The 26,096-nt window shown below is 41.2% G+C and overlaps 1 protein-coding gene across 1 annotated transcript in view; it reads right to left on the bottom strand.

Moving 5' to 3' along the window:
• Window positions 1–507: 507 nt before the first annotated feature.
• ARL3 (ARF like GTPase 3) overlaps window positions 508–26,096 on the bottom strand; it is a 30,085-nt gene continuing 4,496 nt past the window's right edge. The window contains exons 2-6 of the mRNA XM_081104693.1: window positions 22,280–22,423; window positions 18,469–18,585; window positions 12,121–12,171; window positions 9,932–10,117; window positions 508–786 (exon numbers count right to left, since the gene is read on the bottom strand). Of these exons, the coding sequence (XP_080960819.1) occupies window positions 739–786; window positions 9,932–10,117; window positions 12,121–12,171; window positions 18,469–18,585; window positions 22,280–22,423 (546 nt within the window). The 3' untranslated portion in view covers window positions 508–738. The remainder of the gene's footprint in view (window positions 787–9,931; window positions 10,118–12,120; window positions 12,172–18,468; window positions 18,586–22,279; window positions 22,424–26,096) is intronic.

A 26,096-nucleotide genomic window follows, 5' to 3' on the forward strand; every position in this document is an offset into this window, starting at 1 on the left:
CCTTACATTCCAGATGTCATTATAGTCAAAAGTCATAAGAATTTGCTTCCCGGTATAGCTGGCTGGGGGGTTGGGATGGGCCATGTTTATGTGGTGACTTGTTTGCAAGAAAGGATTTTTTTTTTCCTCTCCAAAGGGTGAGGATTACACACACAGTCTCCTACCTGCATGACAAGATGGTTTAATCATCTGCTCTTCCTCCCTTCCCCCCAGCAGCTTCCCTCTGGACGGAATGCAGCCCTGGCTCAGTTGGTGATGGTAAAAATCACTGACCAGCACCAGCAAACACTGTCCGTGCTTCCAAAACCATGGGGAGAGCAAGGGACAGGTCAGTAAATAAATGAACGCAGCATAAGCTGCTTCTTTCTCTTTTCCTTTTCTTTTTTTTTGAAAGAAGAAGAAAAAAAAAAGCCCACTGGAATTGTCTGAACTGCAATGCAATCTCTTGCTCATTTAAAAGATCTCATTTTCTAATCATGTGCTTTGAGACATTTAATACTATTTCAATTATGCAGAGGAAATAATATAATTCCTTTATTTGAAAAATGATACTGAACCTCAGAGATCAGTTAAATCTACTGCTGGAATAGGGATTCTCTTTAAACTGTGTTGTACCCTCTCTTCAAACAGCTGTAGCTGTACACAGATGGAAAAACATTTGGTCAGAAAGCAGCAAATTAGTGTTTTTCAGGACAGAATTCAGCTCCCGAAGCTCCTGCATCTCCATTCGTCTAGATTTTATTTCTTCTTTGCAATGACATTTTTGCAGACCCAGTTCATGCCGTCCTTTGAGGGAAATGGGCAGAGAAAGGCAGTGTTAGTTATAAGAGAGACACTATACACGCAAGCCCAGGAGGGGGGTAGGGGGGGTGTGGGCCTCCCCTCCCCTACCACCAGCTCCAGCGAGTCTGTCCCAGGGGCCCACCTGGGTGACCAGGGATAGTGACCTCGTGGGGAGGCCTCTGAGAGCACAGGAGGGAGAGAGGAGTGGGAGTGCCAGTGTCTGAACTTGAGATGGGTTCTCAGGAACTCCCTCTGAAAAAATAAACACATCTGCTTGGATCCAAGGCCTGATTGAGGCTCTATCAGGAAAGATTCCAGCCCTTTTTGGCTTTTTCTAAAAGCTGACCTTTGCTCGGGCATTCCATTCAATAAGCCACCCTTCTGGTGCCCGGTGTGTTTACAGTGTGGCAGTGTGCACGGGTTAAATTAAATTTCTTTTTGGAAAAACAAACCAAATGCAGTGTGTGTTACTAGACACACACTAGGGCAATGTACATTTATTTCTCTTCGTGCAGCTCTCCAGATCGGTTTAGAAAGTCCGGGCCTGATTCTTGTAGCTTTAAGCACTACCAAGCTGAGGGACTGGGGAGAAGGTTCCCTTAAAGGCACAGTGACCTTGAAAGCGTCCTCTCTTAGAAGGCTGGAGAGGGACAGAGGTAAAACCACACAATGCCTACAGCCACCTGGCAGGTGGCATGATTTCTCCTGGATGCCAGACCTGCCAGAGATGACCTCCTTTTCAACCCACTTTGGAGCCACCCCTGAATACTCTCCCTTCCCCTAGAGCAGTGGTTCTCAACCTTGGCTGCACATTAGAATCACCTGGGAATCTTTTTAAAATCCTGATTTCTGAGACTCATCCTCTGGAAATTCTGTTTCTTTGTTACTAATGTTGTGGCCTCATCCCATAACAAAGAAACAGAATTTCCGGAGGATGAGGCCCAGAAATCAGGAGTTTCAAAAGGTTCCCAGGTGATTCTAATGTGCAGCCAAGGTTGAGAACCACTGCCCTAGAGTCTCTCCGACCTTCAGGGGTGTGCAGAGTTCCTTTGGAAGCTCAGAACAAAATCAAAGCAGGATCCTGCACAAATCCCCTCTCCCCACTCCCCCCGAGTCTGCAATACGTGCTTGCTGAGGTCCCAGTCACATGTGCACATCTCAGGGCATACATGACACGCAGAGCCCTGTATTTCCTGTGACCACGGCGCTAGTGGTTGAACCTGAACAGCTGAGCCAGCTTAAAGTAATAAATATCAGCTGACACCTTTGGGCATTCAGAGCATTAATCCCATAAACAATACATCACTGCAAAACAACCAGCAGGCACCCTATCTCCTGGCTAATCTGACCATCACCTGAATTTACAGTGATTAAAACTCTGCCAGTTGCCATCAGAACGCCTGGGCAGGAGAACCAGATAATCTGATGGCTGTTCCAGAGCAGACCTTAGGGCATCTGCCAAGATGAGGCTGGCCGCGACCGAAAGCCTGAAGGTGGACAGCACCTGGCAGCAGTGGGGACAAGGGAGGCGGGATGCCGAGGTGGGAGAAAGGGGGCCTCCAAATACATCTCCAATTACAACTGGGTCAGCTACCGACTTCAAAAGCTGAGGCCAATTTTAAGTCCATTTTATGAAAAGGATTAATTTAAAGAGAAGCATGTTTAATTTTAGTAGCTAATTGGTTTCCAGGAAAAAAATGATCACCTGCCAGGAGACAGAAAAGATTTTACAAATAAAAGAGGGATGAATAAGATAACCATCTTCTCTTTGCTTCCCAAGCTGAATAGCTCAGCACTTATGTAGCACTTTCCATCTTCAGAAACCTGCACAAACACTATCAAAGGTACGCACCTCAATATTTTCTCCTCTATGGAGACTTGTGGTATTTTATCAAATCATCTCAGAGAAATCAAGTGCTCCCACACTATATGAATACCGGTTTCCCCCCTTGTTTTATGGCTGATTTCAGGGGGGTTGTTCTTTTTATTATATGTAACTAACTAAACATGAATACAGTCAAAGAGATAGAAAAAATATTTACTCAGCTGCAGGAACCCGAAGCAGAATGTGGAGGGTGAGGGGCAGCTTTCTTTTTGGTATCTGTTATGGAGGCAGAGGGGATTTAAATGCGGGAGCCCTGCTGGGGAGCCATGTGCTCCAGATGTCTGTGAGGCCAGCGGTGGCAAAGCCCTTTCAGCCACAGTCCTGCCAACAGAGGGCGCTCAGAGGTCAGTACCCACCAGCTATCCTGCTGGTCCCTGAGCCTCTGCAGCTACCCCCAGCAGTCTGGAGTGTGGGAAGCACAGGGAGATTTAAAAGGGGCCAAGCCCTGTGGCTGCTCTGCCCTGATCGGGAGTGTTTGGGGTTTGGGGAATTGCACCTTTCCTGTTATTACCTGAGGAGAAAGAGAGCTGGAGGTGAGGGGCTGTTGAGGAGGCACTAGTCAATGGGGATAATACCTCTCCACTCAAATCAGGACAAGCTGTGCCAAGTTGCCCACGGAAAAGGAAAGATAATATGTTGTCCAAGATCCTTGAGGGGAGGGTCCAAGTCAGACTGGCTTGAGGTTGTGTTTACAGAACCTAGCATGGTGTCTGACCTACAGTACTTAATTTATATCTTTTTAATTAACCCTTGTAACACCCTGTGAAGTAGGGACTACAATGTCCACATTACAAAGGAAGAAATGGGAGCACAAAACAGTGTGTGGCAGAGGCGGGCTGGGAACCAGGGCTCTCTAGCTCCAGCACCCATACTCTAACCATTTACCGGTTCTCAATGAGTGCGGACAAGTGCTGGAGGGAGGAGCTCTGCCTCAAGCTTATGGAGAAGCTGGGAATCACCCTAAAGTTGGGAAAGAGCAATGCTAGTTATTTCTTCCTTAGGACCTCCGACTAAAAGGGCATGAGACTGGGGTAGCCCCAGGCCACGTTCCTGCAGAGCTTGGCTGCAGCTCTGAAGATGCCAGAGGCTGTTTTTGGCCACTCAACTCTCAGGATTCCTGGGCTGCCTGGTATCTATCTGTGTGGAAGCTGCATGTTTACGTTGGTGCACATCCTAGCATAGTAACTCTCCACCAAGACCACCACCTTCAATAGAAATATTAACATTTAAAGACAACATCATAGCAAGAAGCAGAATCTTCTGCTTCTCAAGTTTAAATTAGTGCTCCACGTCACTCTTGCCTTAATTTGGTAAAGCTTTGTTTTTTTCAAAACAGACGACTGAGAAAAAGTGATCAGTTACTTGAAGTAGGTTACTGCTCTGCTTCCAAAGAAGGAAATGAACTCATAAGTTTGTTTAATGGTTGAACCTTTATTGTTAAAAACTGGTTTGACCAAATTGCTGCACATTTGATCTTTGTCACGGGGATGACTATATTATGGCATGAGTAGTTCTCCCCTTCCTTCCTCCACCACACCTCCTTCTGGCCAAACTTGCTGAAACTGAATTTAAATTGATTAGCTTTAATTCGATAATAGAGACTAAAGTGAGGCATTGAACCTCAAATACTGAGCTTTGTTTGGCCTTGTGGAGAGGAAATAAATTTTGCTATGTCATGAGATTATCCTCTAATATGACCATTGGGGAAAATATAAGGCTGCCCTAACCACAGGGGTGGAAACCTACTAATCACAGATCTCAGTGGTCCAGCATTAAAGGCATGATGCCTCTTTCTATGGAAGGGTGGACTCTGGCTGCAATGCTCCCTTTAATTTGATCACCCTACAATGCATCCATCACTGCTCAATGGTTGGAAGGGAGCAGTGGCCGCCATGGTTGGGTGGGCCTGGTTTTTTATGCCATGAGGACTACATGCCACATCAGTAATTGCTTTAAGAGGAGGAGGAGCTCAGGCCCTCGCTGAGCAATGCAGCCTATCCCATTGTGTCACCAGGCCCCCAGGGCCAAGGAGCAGCTGGATGCTGCATACATAAAATATTGCTTGCTATTAATATTTTTTCTGGTGACAAAGGGCACTGCACCAGAGAGGTAGCAAAATCGGATGTCCTGAGCTTGCTTTCTTGGTCTAAAGAGAGGTTTGAAATTTTAAAAATAAACCTGAGGTCTGACTTGCAGATAAGCAGTTCCATGTACACTTGGAGTAAAAAATAACTGATGCCAGGCCTTGAAAGAAGTGGTAAATGTCATATTTAAAAATACCAAATTCCATTGGTATATTAAGGGAAAAGCCCCCTAAACCAAGGAAGAAGGAAAAAAAAAACCTCCAAGGAGCTGGGCTAGGAAATGTGTAATGTTCACGAGGGAGGTGCACTCTGGTGTAGAGCTCACACAGCAGGACTCCGATTGCTAGTGGTCCTTTCTAGGTGAGACTATAAGCCGAACCATTACTCCTGTTTAGAGAAGGAAGGAAGACGGGGAACGTGGGAGAGATGTGAAAAGAAAATGTGAGCATGAGGTGGGGGCATGGAGAGGAATACCCAAGAGAACTTTCTGCTTAGCTATGGTGGAGGCAGGTCTCTGTTATGACAAAGGCTAGAGACCAGCTTGAAACTGCTGCTCTCTGCACTGAAAGGAAATTCTCTTCCAGTACAATTTTAATCACACACACACACACACACACACACACACACACACACACACACACACACGATGTTTTAGAGAGAAAATGTCTTCAAACACCTGACACTGCAACAGTAAAGGACAGCGTGGTGGTCTGGGTTAAATTCAGATGTGTAGGTGGAAGAGGTTGCTTTCTCGCTACCTTTCTCTGGCTCTAAGCCAAGTCCTTGGTTCACTGTTTCTAGACACCCAGGGAAAAGGAGTCCCAGGGCTCGATGTCCTACACGAGGAGAGGCCCTAGCAACATGGCCCAGCCCAGGGCGCAGAGGGAGACTGCCTCCAGGTCTGTGAGGCAGCCTGACTCAGGGGCCGCAGGCTTCCCCGCCCAGACATTGTTCAGTTTCTCCTCTTTCTGCCTTCATCTACGTGACATAACTGGGTCTCTTCTGATCGCTCCTCTGGACTCTGGGCCCCTCAGCAGGCAGGGTTTCCAAGATTGATGTTCTCCTTCAGCTGCTAGTGCCCTTTACCTATGCTGTCCTCTGGACGTTTCTCATGAAAACCTGCTTTAATTACACAATGGGCTGGCCTCCTGGTCATTATCCATCAGGCTATGAAAGACCTGTTCTGAACTCTCCTGAAGCCTCAGAAGTCCATCTCTACACCCAGGACAGGGGCGGCTGAACAACAAATGGGATTGCCTGTCCTTGTCAAGACTGCACATATTTGTCATCAGAACATCAGGTAGAACAAGAATCTGAAATCCATCCCATAACCTTAAATCATGTGTTCAAGCTGCTCGGCTAAGAAGTGATACACCTGCCCGATGAGTCCAGAAGGTGTAGCTTACCAGTGGATCTGTGGTTGTTCCCCTGGCTCACTCACTTGAGGGTGTTATTTTATCAGTAAAAATCCAGAGGTTTTGCCGAAACCGGTTTGGCTCAGTGGATAGAGCGTCGGCCTGCGGACTGAAGGGTCCCAGGTTCGATTCCGGTCAAGGGCATGTGCCTGGGTTGCGGGCATATCCCCAGTGGGGGGTGTGCAGGAGGCAGCTGATCGATGTTTCTCTCTCATCGATGTTTCTAACTCTCTATCTCTCTCCCTTCCTCTCTGTAAGAAATCAATAAAATATATTTAAAAAAAAAATCCAGAGGTTTTTTTGTTTGGTTATTTAACCTTTGTACATTTTTCCTTTTAGGGTCTTTAGAGCTATGGTGCCAGATGTTATTTGAATGTCTGATCACTTTAGTAGCTCTGCCCATTATTGACCAGCTCTCATGGGGCAGCAGGAGGGGAGGAAGAAGGGGAGGAAGGAGGGAAGATGAAATAAGAATTTAGGGAATTTTAGTAATTACTACACAGTATCCATGTCTGAAAGTGATCTTATGGAAATTTTTCTAGCGAGGTCTTCCCTTTTTTAGGAATACTGAAACCTTAGTAAACAAGAATCATTAAAGGCCTGCACTTGCATTAGGCAACGCAGGAAAGCAATTCCTCCTGAGTGACTCTTTAAAGTAAAAACCATGACACTGGCTGAGTGGACAAGAGCTTAGGTCACAGGCGTTACCTGGGGGAGGGACATGGCCAGTGGGTGCTTCACAATGAAATGCTTCCACAGAAAACTCCACAACCTTTCTGCAGTCCCCAAAGGTTACCATTAAAGGACAATAGACAGCAGATTCCCTTCTTAATTAACATTTTTATTAAATAACTCATTTCAAATAATGGTTAAACTCTCTAAATTTATATCATTCTATTAACCATAATCTAATCTCATTAACCTTGAAATCCCAGTCTTAACTACCCAATTCTATACACCATGGTACTATCTACTAAACTAATTAAGTGACCTTCAAACTATTTCTCCTCCATATAAAATCATTATATATATATATATATGCTCACAGTTCTTTGTTAGATTTTTCTTGACATAATTTCCTGTGAATCTGGTTGCTGAAGGTCTTTGATGTAAGAAGAACTTTAACAAAAACAAACCATACATGGTTGTCTCACTTGATTTAAACTTGACTGATTTTAAAGCCTTCCCCGACTCTGTCTGATAGCTCACTGCTGCTTTTTTGGTCTAAAGATCCTGTGACTTAAAGGGAATGCCACTTCTATGGTGGTTACACAGCTGAGAACAAGAGCTCTATCCCTGTAACCTCCCCTGACAGGTTGGGGTGTGGTGGATGGGGGCTGGGAGGACAATGACTAGAGCTCCCTCCCAATCTCCAGGCTCTGAGGAAGCACCCTTGACTTGAATGCCACTACTCAAAATGCTGATTTTAGATAACTCTAGTCCCTGCTTAAGGCTGGCTGAAGAAACAAGGACCTTACTGTTAATGCCGGCTTTGCTTTTCCTTCCTTTCAACACTCTGACCAAGTGAAAAAAGATTACGGGCTGCCACTTTCTTAGCAGTAGGCACACAAAATGTATTTATTTTCTCTAGTCCCACCTTTAGAGCCCCCGACTTTGAGATGTTCTCTCTATATTTGTGTTTGAGGCCATTTAGACAGGCAGAGTTCTCTTGCTGAAGTGGTTTGTATAAACACAAGGAAGCTTCATCCAAACCCAAATCACTCTAGGCCTCATGAAGGCCATCTTATGCACAATCAAGGGAAATACCTTAGGCTAAACCTGATTTTTTTATTTTAAGTGAGAAGCTAAATAAAAGGATTTGAGTTTACCTATTAAAAAACATCCTGGGGCTCTAGCCAGTTTGGCTTAGTGGATAGAGCATCGGCCTGCAGACTGAAGGGTCCCGGATTTGATTCCGGTCAAGGGCACATGCCCAGGTTGCAGGCTCGATTTCCTGGTAGGGGGCGTGCAGGAGGCAGCCAATCAATGATTCTCTCTCATCATTGATGTTTTTTTCTCTCTCTCCCTCTTCCTTCCTCTCTCAAATAAAATAAATAAATAAATAAATAAATAAATAAATAAATAACATCTTGGGTTGTAGTATACTTGTTGGACCAGCCTAAATTAAGCTGGAAAAATGCAGTTAATTCAAAACTGAATAGATCTATAATCACATGTGTGATTATAATTTTAAAGAGGAGACTTAAGAATAAAACTATTAATGATAGTTCCTTTGTCAAGTGGGATTAGGGGAGAGGAAAAAACTTTACAGTTTTAAATTTTATATACTTTTATATGATTAATAATGAGAATATATTACTTTTATAACCAGAGTCTAGGAAGGAAGGAAGGAAATAAGACTTAATATCCCCCCCTCCCTAAACTAAAACCTCACAGAGAGACTCTTAGAGCTCCAGCATCCATTTTGGGGAGGTAGCTGAGCTCATCCCTGGCTATTTTAGAGCCCCCACTACACACACACACACACACACACACACACACACACACACACACACAGAGGGTGTGGGTATTAAGGACTGTAGAGGAGAGGGTGCTTGTCTTGTGCTGACTGGTCTGTTCTCAGATCTAAAGGCCAAGCACAGAAACAGGCCCTGGTTGTTTGTATAACAAAAAGAGAAAAACCAAGCAACAAAAAGATGGAAAAGTGAGATAACTCTAGGACGTGACAATTTTCTTGAAATAAAAGCAGTCAGGCAGTTTTAAGACAAATCAATGTCAAATGTCTTTGGAGAGAGAGAAGGAAAGTATTAGAAAGGAAATGGAAAGAGGCTGCAGGACGATTGAGAAGTTGCAGGCTCATACCCCAGCACACAAGTTCAGAGAGAAGCAAACTGGTCATGCCATTAGACACACACGCCATATGGCAACGAGGGAAGATACCACTGCTTTAGGTGTTGCTAATCCCCCACAGCATCCTGGAGCAGTACTGCCCGATTCTCACCTCATGGTGTCACTTCCCTGGCAGGTCCACCAGATGTCTAAAATGAGGCATGTGGGCATGCTGGGGCTTTGGAATAAAGAAGTCCTAGAGCACTGATTCCAAGTGTCACCTGGTTTGCGTCTGCTTGGTAGGAAGCATCAGAGCTGAACCTGTTCATCATTCTTTGAGGATATAGCCTCTCAGTTAATACCAAGTGAGGGGAGCCAGCTCTTCTGGTATGTAGTGCCTCAGTATAAAGCACGAGGCCCTCTGTGAGCAGAAGCCTACCAGTGGGAAACCAAACTGAAGTAGCAGGAAATAGACACCAACCCTGAAGGCAGTGAAGACAGCCAACAGAAAACAAAACAACACTTCTACAGGATAACCAGTGTGCGTAATTGTTGATGGCTCTGTTACCTTGGCCACAACATGAGACACAACACAAAAACCCCAACCAAATCATCAAAGAATCCTAGAGTTAGAAAGCATCTTCTACATCCGTGGTCGCCAACCTTTCGGTCCTCACGGACCACCAGTGGGTGACTGCTGCTCTAAGTCTTCTGTTCTGACCTCCTATCTAATAGGGTAGTTTGTTGCTTGTGTGGGATGGGTTTATCTTTCCTAGAAAAGTTATTGATGTCACATTGGCTGCTAAGTAGAAAAGAACTAATCTCTTCATGCCCTTCACATCCTGGATTGTTCATCTACCAATTAAAGGCTATTTGTTTCATACCTTTCCTATCTAGATCAGCCCAGGCAATGAGACAGACTACCTTGGTTGGTTGTCATGTTGCCAGGTGACCAAGCCTCCAGGTAATCTCACCTGAATGCCCTCTCCTGTGAGCGCTGAGCAAGACTGGATCTGCCAGACTCGGTCACGGATGGTGTGCAGGTTCAGTCCTTCTGCAATTTCAGAGGCAGGGGCTGCCGTGAGCAAATCCTGCTTATTAGCAAAGATGAGCACTGGAACACAACTTAGCTTTTCTTCCTCCAGTAATTCGGCTAGTTCCTGGATCATTTTGAGAATGGATGGGGAGGGAAGGATGAAAGCTATAATATTTAACCATTAACTTCTAGCTAGAAAAAAATAAAACACTTAAGCTGATCAACCAGCAACTTTCAAGGGCAGTGGTTCTCAAACTTGAGCCTGTGAAAGACTCCCCTGACAGACTGCTGGGCCTACCAGAGAGGCTGACTTTGGGAAGTCTGAGCGAGAGCCCAGGAATCTACATTTTATCTTATTTATTTACTTATTTAGGAATCCGCATTTTAACTAGCTCCCCTCTAGTAGTTCTGCTATAGGGATTCATAGATCATACTTTGAGAAACACAGTTCAAGGGAGAACAAAAGTTGTGATTAGAAATTTAAAATTTAGCCAAGCCCTAGCCGGTTTGGCTCAGTGGATAGAGCGTCAGCCTGCGGACTGAAGGGTCCCAGGTTCGATTCCGGTCAAGGGCATGTACCTTGGTTGTGGGCACATCCCCAGTGGGGGGTGTGCAGGAAGCAGCTGATCGATGTTTCTCTCTCATCAATGTTTCTAACTATCTCTCTCCCTTCCTCTCTGTAAAAAATCAATAAAATATATTTTAAAAAAAATAAAAATAAAATCAAATAAAATTTAGCCAAGGCTGTTATCTGCAAATAACTTTCAGTGTATATGTGTGTGTATTTATTTAAATACTAGAGGCCTGGTGCACAAAATTTGTGCATGGGTAGGGTCCCTAGGCCAGGCTGGTGATTAGGGCCAATCAAGGCCTTCTGGCTGCCAGCCAGGGCCTTCCTTCACTCCACGCTGCCCCCTGGTGGTCAGTGCACATCATAGTGAGCGGATGAACTCTTGAGGGGACAATTTGCATATTAGCCTTTTATTATATAGGATAAATTGAAAATGACAATTGCTTTAAAGACTATAATTCTGTTTCATCAATCTTTACCTCCAAAACATGTCCATGCATTACACTTCATCAAACCCATATCCTAAAATAACTGTATTAGTCCATCTGGCAAGGTCTCTGATTTTTAGGCCATCAGTTGGGGTCTTCCCTGTTATGTTGATTCTGTCTGCAATAAGTATAGTAGAGGGTGTGTATGTACCTAAATATGAGGACCCACCTCTCCCATTAAATCCACATTTTAACCCTATGTAAGACACTTGTGCTGCCAAAGAGAACTGGAGGGTTCAAGAGGTGTCATCGTTATATGACACCCTTCACTTTCAAGCTCACGTGAAGTGATGATCCAGAAATCATCAAGGTATAGAAGGGTTATCTCTAAGAGTCTGGAGAGTTCTCAAACTAATTTCCAGGAAAAAGGAACATAAACATGGGGACGGCTACCTTTGGAAGGCCACCAGTGGTAGTTTAGGACACAAGCCAAGGATTCTGCAATAAAATGTAATCACGCTTCTCCAAAGAGGTCCACTCTACCCCTTGCTTCTTATCAGTGTACTCAATAAAATGGTCTGTGCCCACCGCTTCTCTGTTTAAAACTGTGTATACAAATTGCACTGCGTAATCATGTTGACATGTAGTCTGCATTTGAAGCCATTTTGGGGTTCAAAGATACCTATCTTTTGGCTTGGAAACAAGAGCAGCTTCATCTTGGCTTACACATTTCTTCCATCCCTTTGAATTTGTTAGTTGCCCTTGGATCAATTAAGTTGATATTGAAAAATGTACACAGACATAATAAGTGAATATTTTCTTCTGGGTTCATTTCTATGTGGAATGAGAAGAAACCTGAAGAGCTTTTGGGCATGCTGGTAAATTCCATTTTCTTATAACTTGTTTATTCAATTTGATTTAAACTAAAAGGCTTTAATCAAAAAAATTGTTTAAAGGATTCTGAACTAATTTCTTTTTAGCCAACTGGTATTTTTGCCTGCTTGCCAGAGTGACTGTCTTGTTTAAACTGCAAAGGTTAAAGAAAAAAAAATCTCTCTCACTGTCATACAAGGCAGATTAATGAATACCCAGTTATTTGGGAAATAGATCAACAGAAGAATTATTTACCTGGCCCGTCTCTTCAAATCTTTTTCTGTCTGCACTGTCAATTACATATATCTGTAAAGTAAAAGAAGAGGTTATCTCAATAGCAGATATGTAAAATACAGGGCACCTTTATGGAAAGAACAGGTGTTCCTGTCAGCCAATTTCACATTAGTATAGCATATAGAAATTGAGTTGGTAACTATTACCTCATCTATGGATGCAAAACAAAGAAACAAGCAAATTAACTAATTAATTAATTAAATGGAGGGTGCCCCCAAAATACCTCCAGCAAAGATCCAAAGTAAAAAGTCAGTAGAGCTATGCAGGATGAAAATAGCTACATTTACTGTGCATTTACTAAACATTCTTGCTAGATTTACCATATTAATCCTTGTTACAACTCTATGAGATAGATTGCACTACTTCTCATTTTATACATAAACTAGAGGCCTGGTGCACGAAATTCATGCACTGGGGTGGGGGTGGGGGCCTCAGCCTGGCCTGCGCCCTCTCGCAGTCCGGGACCCTCGGGGGATGTCCAACTTCCAGTTTAGGCCCAATCCCGGGGATTCGGCCTAAGCCGGCAGTCGGACATTCCTCTCATAATCTGGGATGCCTCACTCCTTACTACCTGCCTGCTTGCTCCTTACTGCTCAGCTCTCTGCTCCTTAGCGCTGCTGTGGAGGCAGGAGAGGCTCCTGCCAACGCCGCTATGCTCACCAGCTGTGAGCCCGGCTTCTGGCTGAGCTGCGCTCCCCCAGTGGGAGCGCACTGACCACCAGGGGAAGCTCCTGCGTTGAGCGCCTGCCCCCTGGTGGTCAGTGCGCATCATAGTGACCGGTTGTTCTGGTTGTTCTGCCATAACGGTCGCTTAGGCTTTTATTAGAGAGATAAACATAATCCCAAAGAAGTTAAGTAACTTGCTCAAGTTACATCAAGTACTTGACAAAATTGGGATTCAAACTCAAGCATACCTTAACACATTTCATACCGCTCAGGAGTTTTCTCGTGTTTCGCGTGCCATCTGTTAAGGACCGCTCACGAGTGTTCTCGTTTTTCACGCCCATGGAAAAAGGCGCGAATCTAGATACTCATGTAAATTTTGTTTGGTCCCTCTTCATAGAGGAAAATGTTTTACGCAGTACCATACGTTAAAAAAGTACTAGGAACTTTAATTGTTTAATTGTTTTTGTAAATAAAAATGTTATAATTATTGAAAACAACACCTAAAGTGCATTATGATGATTTAAATAACGTGCAGTTTGCCCAAAAACGTGCAGTCCCTGGCGTATGTCTTAGAGATTTCTATGCGGTACGCAATGTGTTAAGCACTCTGCTAACACTGCATCTCACGTTGTCTGGGAGGGATGGTGTTTTGAGACATCTACAAATCCTAGTCCTCGAACATCATCACGCTGAGAGTATCATTTGCAGTGTTAACTATATGCTGACTTCATGTACTGAAGCAGGAAACCCGGTGATCTCCATCCAACTCCTACCTTGCTTATAACCTCCAAGGCTGCTAGGAGGCGATAAGCAAATAGCAAGGGCATAGCCTTTTCCAGAGTAAGAGAAGTCTTGAGATTCACCATAAATTAAAAACCTCAAGCTTTCTCTCCCATCACTGAATTTTATTTATTGCATAAATAACAATAAAGAAAATAAGGGAAGACCAAAAAAGAAAACTGCCTATAGTTACAGAACCCAAATATGTTATTTTAATTTCACATGAATGTTTTCTTAGTTCTTCTTCATATGAAAGTTTAAAAATAAAATTAGATACAATTTTATAGTCCTTTAAATGGTATATTAAATGTTTTTCCAGTTGCTAATCTTAAAAATTATCAGATTTTCTAACTTCTTTTAAAGAATTTAGAACTGTTATTTAACTAATGGTAAAATGAAAGCAGCCTTTTAAAAGAGCATACAGTAAATCCTCAATGTCATCAATAGATTTTGCAACTTTAAGCAAAACTACATATAACGAAAAGAACTTTACCACAGGCTAATTGACATAAACAAGAGTTAAGTTCCTACAGCTTCTCATCCATGTTATAATGAAACAATGTTGAACAAAATGACTTTATTTGAGGGCCTGCTGTATTCATTTAGAAACAACAATACAAAACAACTCTCACTTTTACATGCCTTAAATTACATAAACTAATATACTACAATATACGTAGGCATTTCTGTATGTAGGTTAAATTTTGTGCTACTTGAAAATTTGCTCTTTTGAAAGAAAAAAATTAAAATTCCCTAAGTTTAATGCACTCTCATTTAGAATCACTAATGCTAAATATACCAGGAACAAAGTTTGGGCTTTCCTCTGAAGAATACCCTGTATTTCCACCTGTTTCTTTCAGGGGAATCATAAAAGGAGGAAGGATGTTGTCTCAGTATTTTCTTTTCAGCCTTATTATTGTTGTTGTAGTTAATATTACTCTTGACTCAGTGTAAATACATGCATTAATGGGCTCTGCACACCACAAATACCCAAAGTTCCATACTGTTTTCCACCAGTAAGGCTCTCATTTTTAAGGTAGCAGATGTAATGTAAATGTAGATACAGAACGAAGGATTGTAATGGGAGGGTGAACCTTAATATAAAAGACCTAATTAGAATTATTTGGGAGTCAACAGTGGACTAGGATTATCTTCACTTAGGCAATAGTTCAAGATGTGAGGGAGGGGAGAGGGTCAAGTGATCACGGGGAGGGTGTTTTGGACTTGGAGGGCTTTCTGAAGGCTGTGTGCAGGCCACTGGGCAAGAAAGGAATTTCAAAGTAAGAAAAAATGGGCCTGGGAGCAAAGGCGTGAGTAACAAGGGAAGAAAAGAGGAGGCTGAGACAAAGCTGAAAACACAAATATAAAGTTAGGAAATTGATGTTTGATATTATGAAAAATAGTCGGGGGAGGATAAGGAATGGGAAGAGTTTTAATGACAAGAGAGATGATACCAGAGAATCCAGAGGCTGAAGATCAATGAGAAGAAAGTTTTAACTTTTACTTATAATTACTTGCCAAATTACTTGCTATTTATTGCCTCCATTAAAAGATTCAGTATAATTAAAGGAGGGTTTTCCTAAACTATACATTTAGCCTAATTCTCCTTATCATTTAGCATATTTTTTATAAAATTTGACAACTACTACACAATAATTCCAGGAAGAAGTCTATAAAACAACTAATTTAGTAATACACCAATTTGTTTTTCTGCAGTGGTATATGCTTCTCGTGGTTGCTTGTCACCCCAGTGCTGCCCAGTATCTATTTTCTTCTGGTCAATAGAGATAAAGGTATGGAGAGCCTCTTGCCTTAAAAAATAAAAATAAAAATAATAAAAAAATATATATATATATCTGTTAATCTAGTTGTAAAAATTTTTAATCCAAAAATTAATTAATAATCAATAAAAATACTCAGAAAGTATTGGATAAAGTTACAACATTTATAATGCTTCTGACCTTAAAACATTATGGAACCTCAAAAATCAAGTTTCATAAATCTATTCTAAAATATAGTTATGCACGGCACTCAGAATGATGCTTTAAGCAAAGCCAATTTACATCTTCCTTGGCAACTGCTTTGAAATGACTATTTGGTTGTGGAAGGAAGACTAAAGAGGTTTTTGTTTGTTTTTCTGATGGAAGTACAGCCTACTCTGGACTATCCAGACTGACTATCCAGCATGTGAATGGAGGGTTCTTTGTTTCTCCTTTTGCTTCTGGTCCTGCTGCCACCTTTTGGTCATTTTATTGCTCCTAAGTATTTCTCCACTAGAGGGGTAGGGAGCCAAGAAGAGATGATACTAAAATGTGTGGCTTTTTATTGATGGCTTGAGCAAAAGTCTAAAAGGAGGTTGAAAACAACAAATAAGGTTTCTGGGTAACTTGTGGTTTTCAATTATGTGTGCTGCAGCAGTATCGATACCCAGGTGACTCGGGTGTGAGTGGCATTACGGAAATAATACATGAGACAGTTGTTTGAGATCTCACTTAAGTCCTACACATTGGTTATGGAAATGATGACACAGTTGCTTTATTTAAATTATGTTGCATTTAAACACAAAACTGTTAACAATAAGTAAATAAGAGTTTAGTAATAATATGAACACACCTTGAAAAAAAAAGATGCATTTTTATCTATCAAAAGGCTGCTATTTCCTGGCCTAAAAGAAATGGAAGACAGCCTCTCCCCTCCTTTCTATCATACTTTAGGTTCTATTGACTAGTCACCACCCCACAATTAATAAAGCTGAAGTAAAATGCTCTCAGTGTCATCTTCCCTGAGAATATCTTTGGCACTTTTAGGAGTTGCCCTGACCCTTTCAAACCCCTAGAGAACCACTTAATGATCTAAAGAAATCTTTTTCTGTAAGGGGTCAGGTAGTAAATAATTTTGGTTTTGTGGCCCACACAATCTTTTTCACAACTATTGGATTTTGCTGTTATAGTATGAAAGCTATCATAGAAAATACAGGGTGTGCAAAAGTAGGTTTACAGTTGTAATCAAATAAATACAATAATTTGTAAATAATAATAAAGGAATAAACTGTGTTTCACATATTCACAATTATAAACCTAGTTTTGCCCACCCTGTATGCAAACAAGTGGACGTGGCTGCGTCACAACAGAACTTTCTGGACACGGAAAATGGAATTTCACTTCGTTTTCATGTGAGGAAATCTTATTCTTCTTTTGAAAAATTTTCAACGATTTAAAAATACTGTATAAAAACTATTCTTAGCTCATAGGCTATAGTAGAGCAGGAGGCAGACTGGATCAGTTTGTCGACACCCACTCTAAAGCAAAAATTTATTATGGCACTCTAGAGATAATTGAAAAGTGTTAACCAGGCAACTAAATGTGTCAAGCCTCAATACTGTTGTGGAGTCTAGTGTAATAGGTCTTTTTAACCAATAATGGAAAACTATTAAATACAAATATAATCCATCAACCACTGCCACAGCAAGCTGCTACAAAACTATCAGACAGAACTAAGAGTCACCAGGCCTTAGAATTTAACCCTGGGGACCCACCTGCTCCCCAAAAGTTGTTTGATCCCAAATGGCACTGGGAAATAATGGAATGTTGACACTGAATCCAAAATAGTGTCTGGTGCTGGCAATGTAATGTAGCTGGTGAAAGCAATTGCAGGGTTGCTGCAAGCTGATTTTGCTGGCTAGTTCTATACTTCCCAGGCACTCTAAGCAAATGGGAAGTGTGGGATCCAGAGTCAGATTATCACTACCTTGCAGTCGACCCTCAAAGTGTTAGAGCTTATGATTTAAAATTCCCTGACCTTAGGGCCGGAAAGTTTCTTTCTTTCTTTTTTTTTTTTTTTTAATATATTTTATTGATTTTTTACAGAGAGGAAAGGACAAGGATAGAGAGTTAGAAATATCGATGAGAGAGATACATCGATCAGCTGCCTCCTGCATACCCCCCACTGGGGATGTGCCCACAACCAAGGTACATGTCCTTGACTGGAATCGAACCCGGGACCCTTCAGTCCCCAGGCCAACGCTCTATCCAGTGAGCCAAACCAGTTAGGGCAGGGCCGGAGAGTTTCTGAGACCTCTGTACGGAACCTTAGAGCCATTCATGTCATTATGAACTGCTCTAACTTGAGTATTTCTCTCCAAGTACCTTAATCCAGGAGACACACAGTAGTCCTAGAGAATGTGACGGAGAGCTGGGAACTAACATCCCAGCCTCTGCCTGAACAAAGGCACCTGAGCCAGGGAATTCCCAATGCCTGAGGCAGCTTCTTTGATTCTGGGCAGTTATAACTATAGGAAACGTCTTCCTTATTCTGAGTTAAACTCTACCATCGAATACTCGCCAAACTGCTCCTTGTCCGGGCCTTTAGAAATATTCACAATGAGGCTAATGTTTGATTGAAGGTAGTTTTTAAAGTAACTGAAGACAGTGCCAAGTGTTTTCTCTTCCAGGAAGGACATTGTCAGGCCTTTCAACCATTCCTGACACATCACTGTTTCCAGGGCTCTCACTATCTTGATTGCTCAGTTTGGGACACACTTGATTTGTTGGTATCCTTGGATGATAGAGTTAACGGCACAATCTTCTGACTTCCCTACTGCTGTTCGAATCACTATGGTAATAAATAAACACTTTATTTGCCAAGGTGGGTCTGGGTATAACATTGTTACTGAGCGACAGCAAAACATCTTATACAAGTTATACAAAGATGTTTCGCTCTTACAGTTTGGAGCCTTCTGCTAGCCCTAAATTTAGTGATTAATGTTATGGCAATGGAATTATTGGCAAGACAGAACCTTATAGAGTTAATGTTCCTAACCCAGCAGAAAAGACTATGAATTAACACATCAGAAAGAGTACTTACAAGAATATCAGTGTTTTCAAAATAATTCCTCCAGTATGGTCTGATTTTCCTTTGTCCACCAATGTCCCATACATTCAGTTTAAAACCTTGTGATTGTACACTTTTGATGTTAAAACCCTGCAACAAAGAAAGGTAAAAACAAGTTTTTTTAAGCTTTGAGATCGTAATTCTGACAAAGTTACATTGGACAGCTATGTTATTTGCTAATTCTGAGGTACTCTGCCAGATGTGACACTGATAATACTGAAAACAGTTTGCTACGGTAGGGAACGAAGAAATGTATTTATACATGCTTACTTCATTCAGGTTGTGGAGTCAGTGTTATTAATGTCATGGCTAACATATGTGCTTCCTATCATGAGTACACACACACAACCACTGAGGAGAACTTGGTATGACAGTAGCTCTGATAACACAGGCCACACCCCTGAGGAGTCCTCAGGATGGTAACATTTAACAGGACATTACTTTTAACTAACTAAAACCCTCTGAAGCTGAATCTGACAACTCAACAGAACAGGAAAAATGCTACATTTAAAAAGACAAAAGCTAAAATCTGGAAGATTGCATTCTTTAGGAGTAGTTCAAAATTAAAGAAATTTTCTCATATGGATTACTCAGGAAAAGGAAGGAGCTGAACTCAGAAACTATGGGGAAGGCTGGTTAATACCTGGATTATGAGAAAGGTAGGGCCTGCTAGAACAGCATGTTTAAACTAAGTAGAGCTCTCAATTTTAGGTAGTGATGAAAACAAACAAACAAGCAGGTATTTAAAACTGTTCTTGCCAGAACCGGTTTGGCTCAGTGGATAGAGCATTGGCCTGTGGACTCAAGGGTCCCGGGTTCGATTCCGGTCAGGGGCATGTACCTTGGTTGCGGGCACATCCCCGTTGGGGGGCGTGCAGGAGGCAGCTGATTGATGTTTCTGGCTCTCTATCCCTCTCCCTTCCTCTCTGTAAAGAATCAATAAAATATATTTTAAAAAACACACACAAAAAAACCCGTGTTCTTTATTAGGTATCTCTAATGAACCTGAAAAGAGAGCATTCATTTTCAGGACAGGTACTCAAGGTACAACTTTGGGGAAGGTGAGCAAATCAGAGGCAGGCAGAATTGTGAGCTGGGAGGTAGTGTGCAGAGAAACAAATTAACAAGGACTTTGGGGTTTGGAGAGAAGGCATTTCATGAGCAAGAATAAAAAAAATATCTTCTTGCAAAAATGATTTAGTGAAATCAGGCTCTGAAAAATCCAATCGACAGTGTGCTACCCCAGAAATGATATTTCATCCAGAATAACTGGAGTTAAGCGCATCTGGGGATGCCTCCATAAACATTTGCCTCATCTGGCAGCTTACCAACACTACTGCCTAGCCCAGAAAGACAGGCACAGTGCAATGGTACAGGAACACTGCCACCCAATTTCTCCTGAGGATCAATAATCACTAGAGAATAACGGGGGATGATGCTGATTGCAGCTCCTCTAAAATGCCAATGACTGAATAAATATGAAGTTTAAGAGCTCTAAAGGGATGTGACTTAAGATTATTGTAACAGGCTGCTTCATTCTGACTCATTGACAAAACCACTTTTGTGAGCTTAGAAATTGTATACATAATTACAATATTACATGTCAAATCCAGTAACATAAAATCCTTCTAAAATGAAGCAGGAAATAAATAAAGTAAATCCTGGAATTCAACCATATGTATCAACTGTCTTAAAATTCTATTGTCATCAGACCTAACAAATCTACTAAGAAATTATTCTAAGGAAATAATGAGATGTATATTATGTTCATATTTATAACAACATAGAAAGATGTTACATACAGTATTGAGTGAAAAAGATGATACAAAACAGCCTATTCTCTGTAAGCCTTTTTTATTTATTTTAAATATACCCATCATATATATGCATAGAAAAAAAACTGAATGCATATATCACTAAGTGTTAACAGTGGTTATGTATGAATGGACATTATAGGTGATTTTTAGTTTCTACATTTTCTTTATGTATACTTTCTAAATTTACTATAATGAGCATCTATTACTTTTTTAAATATAAAAACAAAAATACAATAAAAGTTTGTTTTTAAAGAATATGAAAACTTGACTAATACATGATGTGGCAAAAGTAGGTTTACAGTTGTTAGTACACGAAATAGAGTTTATTCTTGTGTTATTAATTATTGTATTATTTTCCATACAAACAACTGTAAACCTACTTTTGCCCTACCCTGTAGAATAAGAGTCATCTACAACACATCAAACAAAGCCTGAAAGTTAGAATTGGAACTTTGGGTCCATACTTTGAGTTCATTTCCATGGTCGCAGCATGTTCTTGAGAAATACAGCCTATCACAAATCAAACAAACAAGCCCCCCCCACAAAAAACCACCCCAAAATCTAGCACTTCTTTTTCTGGCTGAAATCCTCACACACTAATGTTTTCAGCCTTTCTAGGCTATACTACTGTAATATGCTCCTTCTTCGACTACACATTAAATTTGTCAGAAGCTGTAAAATTGCTCATTTGGTAAGAGTTGAAATGACTTTTCTGCAAAGTGTTTTGAATCAGTAATATTCATAGGCTGTGAAATACACACACCAGCACAGCTATTCAAACCTGACACCAAGCTCTTAGTATATAGTATGGCGACAGAAAATGCTAAATAAACCCGGTTTTGCTGAATGTTAATGCTCAAGCACTTTAAAGTGGCTGAGACTAATAGGGCTGTTCCTAGTTAGGAAACCCAAAGGCTTGGCCAAAGGTCGAGCTCTCTCGGAATTTCCAACAGGAAAGGAGGTCTAAAGACGCGAACTGGAGTTCCTCCAACCAGGACCTGTCTTTCAGCTGCCCCACAGTGAGCACCACCACGGTCTTATCCTTTGTGCTTTACTTGCTAAGCCGCAGGAAAGAGGGGTGATGAGACTGGATTAAAAATATAGCTAATTTAAAAAAATTGATATATATTTGTGTTCATTAAGTCTGAAAATACACACTAAAATATTAACAGTGGGTTTTCTCACAGTACTCTCTTCTTTATACTTCCTCTGTATTTTCTATATGAATTAATTTCATAATCAGAGAAGATAAAGCTATTTTTTAAAGGAATCACTTAGATCTGAGGGACTTGATTTGTCCTGATATATGTATACATATATATTTATATTATTTATTTACAAACTAGAGGCCTGATGCACGAAATTCGTGCAAGAGTAGGCCTTCCTTCCCCCGGCTGCCAGCACTGGCTTCTCTCTGGTACCCGGACCTGGGCTTCCCTCTGGCCGTCGGCAGGCACTCAGGACCTGGGCTTCCCTCGCAGCTCCGGCTTTGTCAAGAAGGACGTCTGGAAGAGTGTCTGGTCTAATTAGCATATCATGCTTTTATTATTATAGATTATAAAATATACATAAAAGAAAATGTACCATTCCATTTTTAAGTGTACAGTTGAATGGCATTAAGTACATTTGCATTGTTGTGCGACCATCACCACCATCCGTCCACAGAACTTTCTTCATCTTGCAACACTGACTCTCTGTGCCCATTAAACAATAATTCCCAATTTCCTCCTCTCTTTCCAGCCTCTGGTAACTATTATTCTACTTTCTGTCTCTATGTATTTGACTAAGTATCTCATATGAATGGAATCTCGATATATTTTTGAAACCTTAAGATTATTTTATACAGTATGTACTTCTCTCAGTAACAAAACTTAGAAATGGACAAAACGATATTTCCCATTTTGTCTTTCATACTGCTATCATCTTCCGTGTGTCCCACAAATATCTGGGGCCAACGCAGTGCTCACCTGTGTAGGTGTGATGTGGCTGATGTCCTCAGATGCAAGTTGCTTCAGAAGGGTAGTCTTGCCAGCATTATCCAAACCCAGGAGAAGGAGTCTCACCTCCTGGTCTGGTGCACTTTTCAATTTACGCAAAATTGAGAGTAAGCCCTTGAACAACCATAAAAAAGATTACTTTTGGGGCACTAACTCTGATATTATTGAACATCAGAGTACCTTCTCCTTGAAAAAAGTTCTTGGTTGTGGAGAGCTTAATTATTATTCTTTCCCACTTGGATGACATTTGTTTCATTTGCTTTCCCCTTCTAAGTTTTGGCAGAAGTTGGTTAGTAAATTCAACAACTTAATAAATAGCATGGTTTATTCCTGCTCCTTCTATTAATCCAGCTTAGTAGTCATCCCAAATCTCCTAAAGCCCTTTATATAAATTTAGAGGATAGCACTCAGCATATCAGACTATAGGTAACTGACTTTTGTATTTTTCTCCTTTAGTAGAGTGAAGTTTCTTGCGGGTAAGGACTAGAGTTTCTGTTTCCCACATGCCTGGCACTTACTAGATAGATACTAGATAACAGCTGTGTAAGTAAACAGAATTATACACCCAAGTTAATGTAAGTTAAAGGTGCTATACAAAGAAATGCAAAAAAGTTATATAAAATTTTATTTGGGCTCTCTGTTTAAGACTTTCAGTTCACGTTTAAGACTTCATCATTTAGCTCTGGCCCAGTAGCTCAGATGGTTAGAGCATTGTCCTGATATGTCAAGGTTGTGGGTTCAATCCCGGTCAAGGCATATACAAGAAGCAATGCATAAATCAGTGGAACAACAATTTGGTCAGGGCACATACAAAAATCTCTAAAAAAATCAACAAATAAAATTTGAAGAAAAATAATTCATCATTCAAGATAATTTATCATCATCTAACTTTCATAAGACCCTTACAGGACAGGTGCACAGTGTGGATTATCTGTTTTTTTTCAGATGAAGAATTAAAAAGAGAGAGAGAAACATGGATCGGCTGCCTCCTGGGCATGTGCCCTGACCAGGAATTGAACCAGCGACTTCTCAGTGCACGGGACAATACTCAATCAACTGAGCCACACCAGCCAGGGCTCAGATGAAGAATCCTCCTATATAATAAAAGCATAGTATGCAAATTGTCCTCTCGACCGGGGGTTGTCTGGGAGTTCAACCAGGGGGCAGGGCAGACTGGGGGAATGGAGGGAGTACCCGGCAGGCAGCCAGCAGCTGCTAGGGACCCTACTAGTGCACAAATTTCATGCACTGGGCCTCTAGTTTGATATAACAGGGAAGTAAGGAAATTTTAAAGTCATTCATAAAAAAAAAATCAAAATTTAACCATGATATTTTTGACTAGTAAACTAATATTTCTGTTTCTTGTTTTATTATTATTGACTAGAGGCCCGGTTCACAAGATTCGTTCACTGGGAGAGGGGGGTCCCTCAGACCAGCCCACGCCCTCTTGAAGTCCAGGACCCCTTGGGGGATGTCCACCTGCTGGCTTACACTTTTCAATTTACGCAAAATTGAGATTAAGCGCTTGAACAACCCTCTAGGGATCGGGCCTAAACTGGCAGTCAGACATCTCTCTTGCAGTCCAGGACCCCTCGCTCCTTACTGCCTGCCTGCAGCAGAGGTGGGAGAGGCTCCCGTTACTGCCGCTGTGCTCACCATCCGTGAGCCCAGCTTCTGGCTGAGCAGCGCTCTCCCTGTGCTAGCACACTGACCACCAGGGGGCAGCTCCTGTGTTGAGCATCTGCCCCCTGGTGGTCAGTGTGCATCATAGCAATCGGTCATTCTGCTGTTGAGTCAATTTGCATATTACGCTTTTATTATACTAGAGGCCCGGTGCACGAAATTCATGCACGGTTAGGGCCCCTAGGCCTGGCCTGCGATCAGGGTCTATCTGTGGGGCAACTGGCAGGGCGATCAGGGTCCCCGCTTGCACCCACCTTGGCCTGGCGCCACTTACTCACCGCCCCCTTCCCCCCACCGCCCTGCAGGCTGGGGGCAGCTCCTACATTGAGCATCTGCCCCCTGGTGGTCAGTGCGCATCATAGTGACCGATCAGTCCACCATTTGGACGTCGGTCTGCCATTTGGTCAATTTGCATTTTAGGGTTTTATATAGAAAGATAGGATTTTTATGGGTGGAAGTAAATCATGTTGCTTTTTATCCAAGAACATAAGAAAAATCTTGTAAGATAGTTACTTGCTTTGTCCTGCAGATGACAATCTTGTTCCAATAAGGCATGGTTACAACAAGAATCAAAGAATACCAGATTTTAAAGGGCATTTAATTTAATCTCCCAGCTCAAGCAGAAATCCCTTCAAACTCAATCTTAGAATTATATAAAATGGTTATATTTTTTTTATCTGCATTGCACCAGGCAATTATTCAAACCAGTCTGTTCACTAAGATCAAATAATAATTCTGTGAAATAATTCTCAACAACTGAGTCTTTGGACAATGATATGCAAATATGCATAATTATTAAGAATTCCTTTCTCTTGAGAGACTATTTGTTTACTACCTCTAGTACTGTATTTGCACTGACTTGCTAAGGACCATCTCTATGCCTCAAATTTTTCCAGCAGTAAAATGGAAGGTTTGGTTAGAGACAGAAAGACAAATTCTATACCAAAAGATCTGGGAAAGAGAAGCTGAATAGATTTGAAACTAACCAACAAAAGATAGGCAAGACACTTCTTTAGTTTTCAACTCCTCTGGCCTTGAATACTTTGACACCATTCCTTTTTGAAATTATATTTATGAGAATTCTCCCTGGCTTCTGTTAGCCACATTGCACTCACTCATTTATAATACCCTCTTTCAGAACAGTTAAAATTAGAATTCTGGGATCCTCAGGGGACTGGTGGTATAACAAAGCTAAGAACAGGGGAAACACATTGTACTACTCCTGAGTTCCTGGTTAGATGTCCTCATTACCTTTCCAATAAAATTATAAAACAACTGGAATTTATCCCATTAGAACATTAAACAGTACAGGTACAGTTCTTCTCGCGTATTATCTACTAGTGTAGAAATCATGAAAGAAGGTCCGTTTTCTATAAAATATTTTGAAGGTTCAAAATGATTGTTTTAGGTGTTTCCTCGCGTGTCTCTTTTGAAAAATGAGTAAATAAAAATACTGCATTCTGCAGGCTGAGATTTTTTATGCACTCATTCTATTTGAAATTGATTAAAAGAAAAATATAATTTCTATTCATCTTAAAAGAAGCAAAGCACAGATGAAAAAGAAAGCATTCTAACTATAGCTAAACTTTATTAACCTAATGGTATAAAAAACAAGGCATCTACATTTCTAATGGGCAATTTTCCTCAGCAGGAAACAATGGCTTTACATGTTTCACCTTTAAGTGAAATGACAGAGAAATGGAAAGTTTAGCTAATATTTTCTTCCAGCAAAATAATAAATGGCATTTCAAGCATGGTCTTAGGCGATACAAATGCGAATACAATACAGCATCATATTAACCCAACTACTGAGGACAGGGGATCACAGGATTACCAGGGTTTGCTAAATAGGGAAGAGGATATTTATAGATATCAGGATTCTGCCTGAAAGGTACAAAGTAAGCTGGAGGAAAGAGAACAGAATAAGTCTATTCTATGTTTCTATCTATATATGTCCATACTTTATTTTAAATGTGAAATGAAAGAAAGCAGACATTAGAAGTTAATTTTATTATGGAGCTAAGTTTTGCAGCGTAAATCCAAGGGAATGAATTTTGAAGGTGTATTTTTTTGTCAAAATATTTGCCGAAACCGGTTTGGCTCA

The sequence above is a fragment of the Myotis nattereri genome (assembly GCF_964212035.1).
Source record: "Myotis nattereri genome assembly, chromosome: 13".
Taxonomy (NCBI): Eukaryota; Metazoa; Chordata; class Mammalia; order Chiroptera; family Vespertilionidae; genus Myotis; species Myotis nattereri.